Genomic DNA, 11,958 nt, shown 5'->3' on the forward strand with positions numbered 1-11,958 from the left:
ACTAAACTCGTTCGTCAGGATAACTACGCAAACATTATATACGCACATTTTATATATATAATGTGCGACGTTTCGGGCAATGAATGTATGTATGTTGAACTTATTTCGCACCGTATATTTTCAACCGTGCTAATCGGAGGTAAATAAAAAATAGCAACGGTGAGGCGGTGTCTCCACCACACAGGTACAACCACAGCGCCACCGCTCTCTCTCTCTCTCACACACACACCTCCTTGATTGAAACCAGGTAAGAACCCTCCTCTCACGCCGCCGCTTCACCTGCCCGACTCTGTCCGGTTCTGTCATCTCTGCACGTGCTCCTGTTCACGTGTATGCGTCCACGTGTACGCGTCTACGTGTACGTGTACAGTGGCGGTGCAGAGCGCACTTGGTGTGCGCTGCGGTGAGCGCCCTGGTCCATGGGCTCCCAGCCCTGACCTCGACTCGGACCCTCACCGCAGCCCTGGCCACTGTCCTGACCCAAACCATTGACTACAACCCCGACCATTATCCTGACGGTAACCTTAACCATAGCTCTGATGCTCATTCTCTGACCCTGACCTCTATATTTGATCATTAGTGGTGTTATCATTGTTTATCCAGGAAATATTTACTGCGTCTCAAGACTCCTTATAAGGAGGGCCCTGCTAATATATCGTAGCAGCGGGCGGTGTTGCTGCTGCTACTGCTGCGGTGCAATCCCAATTGAGTGATGTGCAGGTAATGTTTCAGCGTTTCGGATGTTTAACCAATACCAGTAACAGATGTTAACCTCGCCTGGCATACAGGGAGTCGTGGGTTCCATCCCGATCATGTTCTCCCCGTGGTCGCGTGGGTTTTATCCGGGTTCTCCGGGTTTTCCCTTTACATTTAGGAAAAAAACGGGTTTAGAATATTTGCCAGCTATACATTTCTACGTTATGAGCCACTTTGTTGAGCTATCAGTTGTGGCCAGGTCGCTTCTGAAACAGATCTATATCGCTCAGTGGGCCTTACCTGGTAAAATGTATTTTCGCTATTGGAGGAAAACAGAGAATCCGTAGGAAACCCGCGCAGAACAGACTGGAAACACAGAGGCGCCCGAGTCAGGATTAGAGCCCAGTCACTGATTGCTGCGAGGGACAAGTGGTACCCACTCCGCCACCTTGATCCAGATCGAACCATCCTAAACCCAACAGCATCGGAACTCTAAGTGAACTAGAACCATCCTGCCAACACACGACTCGACAACACTCGACTCCTGCCAACGCCCGACCCTTGCGGTCGACTCGGAGGAGGCGTGAAGGCGACGGAGCAGCGATAGATCTTGGACACCGGGGGCCCTCCGTGCGGAACGCCGTCTAAATTTGACGGCCCCTTTTCTCCGTTCCTCTCCCTGCCTTCTCCCATACCCCCTCCCCCGTCCCCAGAGCCCCCCCTACACGGGTCGCCGTCAGAGTCTCATCTCGGACGCGCGCAAGGAGCGGGAGGCCGGGGGTGGCCGGGAGGAGGCAAGCGGCGAGGGGCACGAGGAGGAGGGGGGGGGCTCGGCAGTTCCCGGAGGGGGCGCGCGCGCCACCCTCACGCTGCTGTGCGCGCTCCGAGGGGGGCGAGGGCTCTCCCGAGCCATCAAAGTTTTCGAGGTACAAAGACAAAGATGCACCGGATAGCCTTTAACAGACTGCTGAGGCAAGTACTGTAAGCGAACACCTATGAAGGCCACCAACGGCGCTCGAGGCAGTGGTGTGACCAGAACCACATCAGGCCCCTCGGTCTCCCGAGTACCGATGTTTACACACCACGCCGAGTTTTTATTTGAGGCTGAGTCGACTTAGTGGAGGCCAGGACCGGCTCATATACTCGTCACCGATATTGTGTTTCTTTTATGCTCCACCCACCTGTGTTCGTCTACGTATGTGCGTGTACCCGCACGTGTGTCCCCACGCGCGTGTATCCAAGTACGTGAGTGTACCCACGTGTGTGTGTCCCCACGTGAGTGTGTCCCCACGTGAGTGTGTCCCCACGTGAGTGTGTCCCCACGTGCGTGTGTCCCCACGTGAGTGTGTCCCCACGTGAGTGTGTCCCCACGTGCGTGTGTCCCCACGTGAGTGTGTCCCCACGTGAGTGTGTCCCCACGTGAGTGTGTCCCCACGTGAGTGTGTCCCCCAGGTGAGTGTGTCCCCACGTGAGTGTGTCCCCACGTGAGTGTGTCCCCACGTGAGTGTGTCCCCACGTGCGTGTGTCCCCACGTGAGTGTGTCCCCACGTGCGTGTGTCCCCACGTGAGTGTGTCCCCACGTGAGTGTGTCCCCACGTGTGTGTGTCCCCACGTGAGTGTGTCCCCACGTGAGTGTGTCCCCACGTGTGCGTACCCACGTGTGTGTCCCCACGTGAGTGTCCCCACGTGTGTGCGTGTGTCCCCACGTGTGTGTACCCACGTGGCCGGGAGTCGGAGCCTTTCCCTGTACACCTTGGGGTGCGGACAGGGATGTCCTCTGGCTCCCACATTATTTAACATCTATTTCGACTGCGTAGTTCGTGAAGCCTTCAATAGCTGTACCGGGGGAATTACCATTTGATACAGATATAATGGGAGGCTGATCGACGCCCGGGTGCGATCAAGGGATGGCTCCCTATTGGTCAACCACGTTATGTATGCCGATGATTTGGTAATAGCTGCTCATTCAGAAGAGGAGTTGGAGACGCTGCTGCTGAGACTGGAGTGTGCCACTAAGAGGTGGGGCCTTACCATCAGCCCCACCAAAACTAAGCACCTGCCTGGGTATTTTGTACCATCGGGCACTCCACCCCCACAACTCCCAATCGGTGATGGGGCAGTTGTGGAGAGAGTGGAGAGTTTCCCATACCTGGGCAGTGTGCTTATGACCGGCTCCAGTTTATCAGCAGAGGTCTCACTCCGAATCAGTCGAGCGGCAATATCTTTTCATCGGTTGCGTAACGCTGTGTGGAAGCTACCTGGTCTGTCGCTCCGCATCGAAGCTTCAGGTCTTCTCGGCCACGGTCATTCCCTCCCTTCTCTACGCTTGCGAAACGTGGACCCCCCTAGTGGAGCATCTTCGCCGGTTGGAAACATTTAGGCTGGCCTGCCTACGATCCATCCTGGGTTTAACCAGGCTGGATTGTGTGAGGAGCTCACAAGTCCTTGAAAGATCTGGGCAAAGTCCCATCAGTGAGCTCCTCCGGCAGGCAAGGCTGCGTTGGCTGGGTCATGTAGCCCGCATGCCCAGCCACCGCATGCCTAAACAGCTTTTGTTCGGCCGGATCGAGGGGGCTAAACGGGCGCGGCACGGGCTAGAGAAGAGATGGAGTGATGTGGTACAGGAGGACGTGGAGCTGAGTGGACTTGCCGATGACTGGTACCAGCGGTGTCAAGATCGGCCTCAGTGGAGGAGGCTCGTGAAGGACGCTACTGGGCAGTTGGAGGCAGTCGCCCTCCAACAACAACGGAGGGCGGAGGAGCGACGCTCACAACAACGAGCGGAGCGCCGGGTGGCTAAAGCACAGCAAGTTGGCACAGTAGGGGGCACAGGTGGTGCATCAGCCAGTCATCTCGGTCATCTCGGTCAGTCGACCCGTGGCACCTGGGTCTGCCCCGTGACCTCCTGCCAGCGGGCGTTCGACACTTCACGTGGCCTCAGGGTGCACATGGCCTGGCACAAGCGTCGTGGTGACGTCACCGCCACTTAGCGGCGAATGGCGGTTGTTGTTGTTGTTGTACCCACGTGTGCGTGTGTACCCACGTGTGTACCAACGTGTGTACCCACGTGTGTACCCACGTGTGCGTGTGTACCCACGTGAGTGTCCCCACGTGTGTGCGTGTGTCCCCACGTGTGTGTACCCACGTGTGTACCCACGTGAGTGTCCCCACGTGTGTGCGTGTGTACCCACGTGAGTGTCCCCACGTGTGTGCGTGTGTACCCACGTGTGTACCCACGTGTGTGCGTGTGTACCCACGTGTGTACCCACGTGAGTGTCCCCACGTGTGTGCGTGTGTATCCACGTGTGTACCCACGTGTGTGTCCCCACGTGTGTGCGTGTGTACCCACGTGTGTGCCCACGTGTGTATCCGCGTGTGTGCCCAAGTGTGTGTACCCACGTGTGTGCCCACGTGTGTATCCACGTGTGTGCGTGTGTACCCACGTGTGTACTCACGTGTGTACCCACGTGTGTGTGTACCAACGTGTACGTGTGTATCCACGTGTGTCCCCACGTGTGTGTGTGTACCCACGTGTGCGTGTCCCCCCACGTGAGTGTCCCCACGTGTGTGCGTGTGTATCCACGTGTGTACCCACGTGTGTGCGTGTCCCCACGTGTGCGTGTGTATCCACGTGTGTCCCCACGTGAGTGTCCCCACGTGTGTGCGTGTGTATCAACGTGTGTGCGTTTGTACCCACGTGTGTGCGTGTGTATCCACGTGTCCCCCGCGCAGGACGTTCGAGGCACACGTGCTGCACGTGGAGTCACGGCGCTCGCGCCGGGACCCCGGGGGGGGCGGGGGGGGCGGGGGGGGCGGCGGCGGGGTGGGGGCTCGAGCTGCTCGTGCGCTGCGAGGCGCGCGCCTCTGACGTCACAGCGCTCGTGGGGGCCCTGAGACGCGTGGCCGAGCACGTGCGCACGGGCCGCGAGGACAAGGGTGAGTGAGTGAGGGGGGGTGAGTGAGGGGAGGGGAGTGAGGGGAGGGGAGTGAGGGGAGGGGAAGTGAGGGGAGTGAGGGGAGGGGAGTGGGGGAGTGAGGGGGTGGAGGTGAAGAGGATGAGGGGGGGGGGGGTCATTGGGGGAGAGGGGTTAAGTGATGAGGGGGAACGGATCGGGGGTCGAGGGCTGTAGGTGCTGGGATTGAAGGGAGGGGCGGGGGGGGTACAGCGTCGTGATCCGTCACTCATCCAGGAGAGTCACGCGGAGTCGCGTGACTCTTCTTCTTCTTCGTCTGCTTCAGGAGGATCCTGCCCGCCGCTAGATTGGGGGTTGTGTGCACGATTGCGCATTGGCATCATCATCATACACGGAGACAACCGGAACACCTTTACAAACACCGGCGTGCGAGGCGGCAACGCTCTATCTCATAAATGGTGGGGGGGGGGGGGTCAGACGGAGGGATCCCGGGGGTTGAGGTTACGGTGGGGGGGGTGGGGCAGATGGGGGGGGGGGGGGGGGGTTGGCGGAGGGGGGGGGGGGGGATTGGCTGAGGGGGGGGGGTGTCCTCGTCTCTCACGAACCGTGACGCGTGCACAGGGCCGTGGTTCCCGCGCAGACTGCAGGACCTGGACCGGTGCAGACCACCTGGTGACCAAGTTCGAGCCCGAGCTGGACCACGACCACCCGGTGCGCGGGGGAAGGGGGGGGGGCACGGGGGAGGGGGGACGCAGACCCCATCTCTCATGCCCCCTTTTACAGTTCCTATAAATTATAGAACTTAAAACTAAAACACAACACGGAAAACAACCCGGTCTTATTTGAAACAATGGATGATTGTCGCAAGCTCAGATCCGTGGCTGGGGGTTGACTCGGCGTGCGAGCCGAGCAGGGCGAGGGGCGACGGCCTCGAGGAAGGGAACGCGATACGCACCACAACCACGTCCCTGACTCGCGCCCAGCTGCCTGCGCCTCTTGGGCCACGAGGCGACGACTCGTGGCTGATGATGGGAGCGAGGGGTCCGTGGAGTCTCGGTGAGCAGACGTCGGGTCTGCTCTGTCTGTGTCAGGTCCGTGAGGGGGTCTCCTCTCTGATCTCCACAGGGATTCACGGACCCCGCGTACAAACAGCGGCGCCGAGAAATAGCGGACATCGCCTTCGCCTACAAGACGTGAGCGCGTGCACCCCGCACCCTCCCCGCCCCGCACCCTCCCCACACTCACCCCCACCCTCCCCTCACCCTCCCCGCACTCTCCCCCTCACCCTCCCCCCACCCTCCCCCCACCCTCCCCCCACCCTCCCCGCACCCTCCCCCCACCCTCCCCCCACCCTCCCCCCACCCTCCCCCCACCCTCCCCCCACCCTCCCCCCACCCTCCCCCCACCCTCCCCCCACCCTCCCCGCACCCTCCCCCCACCCTCCCGCACCCTCCCCGCACCCTCCCCCCACCCTCCCCCCCACCCTCCCCGCACCCTCCCGCCACCCTCCCCGCACCCTCCCGCCACCCTCCCCGCACCCTCCCCCTGCCCTCCCCGCACCCTCCCCCCGCCCTCCCCGCACCCTCCCCCCGCCCTCCCCGCACCCTCCCCCCGCCCTCCCCGCACCCTCCCCCCGCTCTCCCCGCACCCTCCCCGCGCCCTCCCCCCCACCCTCCCCGCACCCTCCCCCCACTCTCCCCCCACCCTCCCCCCACCCTCCCCGCACCCTCCCCCCCGCCCTCCCCGCACCCTCCCCCCGCCCTCCCCGCACCCTCCCGCGCCCTCCCCCCGCCCCTCCCCGCACCCTCCCGCACCCTCCCCCTACCCTCCCCGCACCCTCCCCCCACCCTCCCCGCACCCTCCCCGCACCCTCCCCCTGCCCTCCCCGCACCCTCCCCCTGCCCTCCCCGCACCCTCCCCCCGCCCTCCCCGCACCCTCCCCGCACCCTCCCCCCGCCCTCCCCGCACCCTCCCCCGCCCTCCCCGCGCCCTCCCCCCGCTCTCCCCGCGCCCTCCCCGCGCCCTCCCCCCGCCCTCCCCGCGCCCTCCCCCGCTCCCCCCCGCCCTCCCCCCGCCCTCCCCGCGCCCTCCCCCCGCCCTCCCCGCGCCCTCCCCCCGCCCTCCCCGCGCCCTCCCCGCGCCCTCCCCGCGCCCTCCCCGCGCCCTCCCCCCGCCCTCCCCGCGCCCTCCCCCCCGCCCTCCCCGCACCCTCCCCCCGCCCTCCCCCGCACCCCCTCCCCCCGCTCTCCCCGCGCCCTCCCCGCGCGCCTCCCCCCGCCCTCCCCGCGCCCTCCCCCCCGCTCTCCCCCCCACCCTCCCCCCGCCCTCCCCGCACCCTCCCCCCGCCCTCCCCGCGCCCTCCCCCCCCGCCCTCCCCGCGCCCTCCCCGCGCCCTCCCCCCCGCCCTCCCCGCACCCTCCCCCCGCTCTCCCCGCACCCTCCCGTGCCCTCCCCCCGCCCTCCCCGCACCCTCCCCCCGCCCTCCCCGCACCCTCCCCCCGCCCTCCCCGCACCCTCCCCCCCGCCCTCCCCGCACCCTCCCCGCGCCCTCCCCCCACCTTCCCCGCACCCTCCCCCCACTCTCCCCCCACCCTCCCCGCACCCTCCCCCCACCCTCCCCGCACCCTCCCCCCACTCTCCCCCCACCCTCCCCGCACCCTCCCCCCCACCCTCCCCGCACCCTCCCCGCGCCCTCCCCGCGCCCTCCCCGCACTCTCGCCACACTCACCCCGCACCCTCCCCTTGGTGCCACCACATTCAGCTCACGGAAGGCCGCGTGGACACGTGGACACGCGGCTCGCCAGCTCCCCGTGCGAGGTGCTGGCAGGATGTTTGTGGAAGCGTCTCTGCCCAGGGCTTCAATTCACTGCATGTCCCATTCAATGTCCTACGGGGATCGCTGCCAGACTGGAGTAGGTGGCACGACGCTCGCTCGTGAGATGTCGGCTGTCTGTGATGTGCTGGCTGCGACCTGAACACAGTCCCAGCTGAAATGTTTTATTTATTGATGTCCTCTGTTGTGTCCGAGATGAGCTGATGATGGAGCCGTGTCGCCCCCGCCGCTAAATTGACCCCCCCATCTCCCCCGCCCATCTCTGTCCCCCACCCCACAGAGGGGAGCTCATTCCGCAGGTTCACTACACGCAGGAGGAAGTAGCCACGTGGTGAGTGAGCGACGTGGGCACAGCGAGGAGGCGGCACGGGGAAGGAAAGGGGGGAGGAGAAGACATGTTTGAATTGAGAAACTAAATTCCATTCAGTACCTCAAGAAGCTCCCGGTACGAGCAGCGAATCGTCGGGCGTAGTTCCGAACAACAGGCGGTACAACTCGCAAGCACATCAGAGAGCCATGATGGTGATGATGCGGAGTTGTGATTATTATACACGTGGGGAGGAAATCGGGGCACCAGGAAAGAACCCTGGCGTGACAGAGGAAACACTCCATCCTCGTACAGATGGAAACGGATGGCGATTAGTCCACTTGAGTAACGCCTTCTCCTGGCGAGCCAGGGTACGGCACCTTGTGTGCGGTGACCCACCAACCCTCGGTGCTGCCTCCACAGCGCTGGGTCACAGGCAGCCGCGTGCGGCAGCGCATCCACCACCACCACCACCCGGCTGAATGATGATACCGGCGATGTCCCACCCCACTGGCTCCCCCCAGGGGGGAGGTGTACCGCAAGCTGGCCGGGCTGTACCCGACACACGCGTGTAAGGAGCACGTGGACGCGTTCCGTCTCTTGGAGCAGCACTGCGGCTACAGCGAGGACTCGATCCCACAACTCGAGGACGTGTCCACGTTCCTTCTGGGTGCGGGGGGGGTCGGGGGTGGGGGGTGCAGGGCGGGGGGGTCGGGGGTGGGGGTGCAGGGCGGCTGTGGGGATCGAGAGGCTGGGGATGTTGTGCGGGTTGGGTTGCGGAGGTTCTGGATGGATGTGCCTACGGGTGGTTCCATTGACTATTTGTCTGCTCCTGTGTGGATGCGTAAATAGGTCGGTCAGTGGGTGGGTGGGTGTGTAAGTGTTTGAATGTCTTGAGTGAGTGAATGAGTGGTCGAGTGAGTTTCCATGTGAGTGGCTCCCTGGTTAAATTCTGTAAGGCGCAGTTGGGTCATCAAGAGGCGGCGGGTGTTTGAACCGCGGCTGCGCTCGCCAACCAACTCACATGCCGGCATGCCTGTCTGCTCCTCTGCCCACCCCCGACTGTCCCTACCCCTCGCCCCCCAGAGCGCACAGGGTTCCAGCTGCGCCCCGCGGCGGGGCTGCTGTCGGCTCGAGACTTCCTGGCGAGTCTCGCGTTCCGCGTGTTCCAGTGCACGCAGTACATCCGCCACGCGTCCTCGCCCATGCACTCCCCCGAGCCGTGAGGACACTCGCCACACGCGCACTCACTCACAACGCACACAACTCGCGTGCATTGAGATGACTGTGACCCCCCCCCCATCCCGCGTGCTTCTGCGCCACGTGCTCACAGCGACTGCTGTCACGAACTGCTCGGTCACGTGCCCATGCTGGCGGACAGCACCTTTGCGCAATTCTCACAGGTGAGCGGGGTGAGCGGGGGGTGAGTGTGGTGTGTGAGGTGAACGTAGTTGGGCGGGTGAGGGGGGGCCGAGTGAACGGAGTGAGGGGGGTAAGGTGGAGTTTGGTGAGCACGGAGAGACCGCCAACACCCCCCCTCCCCCCCGTGTAGAACATTGGACTGGCGTCTCTGGGAGCGAGTGATGAAGACATCGAGAAACTGGCGACGGTGAGGAACGGAACCCCGCCCCCCGCAATTCACACATCGCCACGTCCACCCACCTGTGCACGACGAGACCCACACCTGTGCCCCTCTACCCACCTGTGCACGACGAGACCCACACCTGTGCACGACGAGACCCACACCTGTGCCCCTCTACCCACCTGTGCACGACGAGACCCACACCTGTGCCCCTCTACCCCAGCTCTACTGGTTCACGGTGGAGTTCGGGCTCTGCAAGCAGGAGGGGCACGTGAAGGCGTACGGGGCGGGGCTTCTCTCCTCCTTCGGGGAGCTCGAGGTGAGTGGCGCCCGTCTCACCCCCCCCCCCCAACCTGCCCGTCTCACCCCCCCCCCCTAACCTGCCCGTCTCACCCCCCCCCCCTAACCTGCCCGTCTCACCCCCCCCCCCCTAACCTGCCCGTCTCACCCCCCCCCCCCTAACCTGCCCGTCTCACCCCCCCCCCCTTCACTTGCCTCACTCCTATCCTTCTCGCCTGCTCCGTCACTGCTCACCTGTCACAGAAAACAACCCCTCGATCAATCGATGCCCCTCTTCACGCACCCCACTCCGCCCTCCCCCAGTTCGCGCTGTCCGGAGAGCCCGAGTACCGCGCCTTCGAGGCGGAGGCAGCGGCGCTGCAGCCGTACCAGGACCAGACCTACCAGCCCGTGTACTTCGTGTCAGACAGCCTGGAGGACGCCAAGGACAAGCTCAGGTGTGGTTGGACACCCGAGTCACACCTTCGCCACAGCACCCGACTGTCAAGCACAGCAAAGCAACTAAATAGCTGAGCAGACAATCCACCTGCTTCCCGCGGCTTCACATTCGTATGAAGAAAAGTGAGCGGGCTTGGGCTGCAGGACACGCCATGGCGAGGAGAGGTCATGGCCAAAGGTCAAGACTGAGCGGAGTAGCAGCCAGGGGGATGACCTCGTCGGAGATGGCGTCTACCGGGGAGATGGAGCGATATTAGTTCCCGTAGAGAAGGTGCGAGGTGGATTCGCAGTAGGGGCGATGTTTCTGTTGCAGCCGTGTAGTATCACAATTTAGTTATTTGCAGGAAATTATTCAGCATCGGGGTGTTTGGCCAATATCAGTTACAAGTTGTATGTTCTTGATTTGAAGCTTTCGTGACTGCAGGAATCCATACTCTTTGGTTCTTTGGGTAAAGTCACGTAGGTAGAAAATAAAATAAATCACGTTTCTGGCGCAACACAAGCGTCCATCATCAGGTGGGAAAGCATGCATACCTGATGTAGGACGCTTGTGTTGCGCCCGAAATGTCGTGGCTATCGATGCTGCTGTTGTAAGGTTGCTCGCGAACAGAACTTGCCCCCAAGTGTGCTAAAGGCTACATGGGGGGGGGGTACCTTTGTTCTTGCCGTGGAGCAGGCAGTACGCGCAGGGCGTGCGCCGCCCCGTGGCTCTGCGCTTCGACCCCGTCACGCGCTCCGTGCACGCCCTCGACTCCACGCGCTCCCTGCGCACGGCCGTCGACGCCCTCCAGGAGCAAGTATCGGTGCTCTCCTGCGCCCTCTCCAGGATGGCCTAGCGCCCCCCGCCCTCCTCCTCTTAGTCCCCGGGGGGGTGAGATCAACCCGGTTCCCCGCCTTCGCTACCGAAAGCTGCACCCCCCGCACCCCCATAAGGGGCAGCTCTTGGAGGTCACGTGCGTGTGTCTCGACTGTGCGACAGCTGTGAAATCTGGCAGAGGGTAGAACGCGTTGGCGAGGTGTGGTGGTGGTGGCGGCGGCAGCATCAACGTCTTTGGCCACGAGATGTTCATCTTAATGAGAGCTGCCAAAAGGGAGGTCAGTCTGGTGGTGCAGGGTAGCGGGGAAGCTCCCCCACCCCACTCGCCCGGCCTGCTGAAAGCAGTCCCCGACGTTTGTGGACACGTGGACCGACTGGGTACCTCGCTTGTAGACACGTGCTCAATAAGCTGGTGGACGGTGGACACGTGTGTCCTCGGGGTCTGTGTACACGTGACAAGCGTTTTCTAAACGGATAGAAGTCTGATAAATTGAAGACGTGGGCATCTATCTCCTGGTTCAAAGGTGTCCTTTAAGGGAAACATCTAGGCAGATGTGCTCTGGGCTGATGAGACAACTTTCCTGGGCTGGTGAACACGTAGACGTGTGTCCTGTTAGTGAACATAAGGACACACGTGTCCCCAATGTCAGGGTTCTCGTTTTAGGGGCCACTGCGTCAGGGCGAGTTTATGGTTAGGGTCGTGAATGTCCGAATTGGCCTCAAGTCCCCCTTGCTGTGTGACCGCATTGTCTGGCTCTGTCTCTGCGTGTCTTGCCACTGTCTTCTCGTGTCTCGCTGTCTCGCTGCATCATTAAACGCGTCTCCCTGCCCTCCGTGAGTCTGTCTCCGTGCGTGTGTCGCCACTGTGCGTTCAAGAGGCATCAGTGGAGAGTGGAAAGCTCAGCAGAGACGCAGCGAAAAAGTCCCAGAGACATTGGCCAGGAAAATGGCTCCGCGGTACCACCCACAGTGGCAAATGCTAACAAGTATTCTATCGAAGCATTCAATATCTATATCACAAAATGTGATAGCAAGGTTGCCGTGGTAGCTCTTGATGACTGAAGGGTACCG

General features: G+C 62.7%; 2 protein-coding genes across 2 annotated transcripts in view; both read left to right on the forward strand.

The window, feature by feature from the left end:
- The window catches only part of PAH (phenylalanine hydroxylase), a 40,544-nt gene extending 28,827 nt beyond the window's left edge, over window positions 1-11,717 (forward strand). The window contains exons 7-12 of the mRNA XM_078597207.1: window positions 8,839-8,972; window positions 9,084-9,153; window positions 9,303-9,359; window positions 9,556-9,651; window positions 9,936-10,069; window positions 10,747-11,717. Coding sequence (XP_078453333.1) covers window positions 8,839-8,972; window positions 9,084-9,153; window positions 9,303-9,359; window positions 9,556-9,651; window positions 9,936-10,069; window positions 10,747-10,906 — 651 coding nt within the window. The 3' untranslated portion in view covers window positions 10,907-11,717. The remainder of the gene's footprint in view (window positions 1-8,838; window positions 8,973-9,083; window positions 9,154-9,302; window positions 9,360-9,555; window positions 9,652-9,935; window positions 10,070-10,746) is intronic.
- LOC144720177 (uncharacterized) lies at window positions 1,692-8,236 on the forward strand. The gene is made up of 6 exons (XM_078596676.1): window positions 1,692-1,722; window positions 4,429-4,632; window positions 5,232-5,321; window positions 5,736-5,803; window positions 7,724-7,774; window positions 8,174-8,236. Exons 1-6 carry the CDS (start codon window positions 1,692-1,694, stop codon window positions 8,234-8,236), a joined length of 507 nt encoding a protein of 168 aa, XP_078452802.1.
- Window positions 11,718-11,958: the final 241 nt, after the last annotated feature.

This window comes from Lampetra planeri, chromosome 8, assembly GCF_965212315.1.
Source record: "Lampetra planeri chromosome 8, kcLamPlan1.2.h2, whole genome shotgun sequence".
NCBI lineage: Eukaryota > Metazoa > Chordata > Hyperoartia > Petromyzontiformes > Petromyzontidae > Lampetra > Lampetra planeri.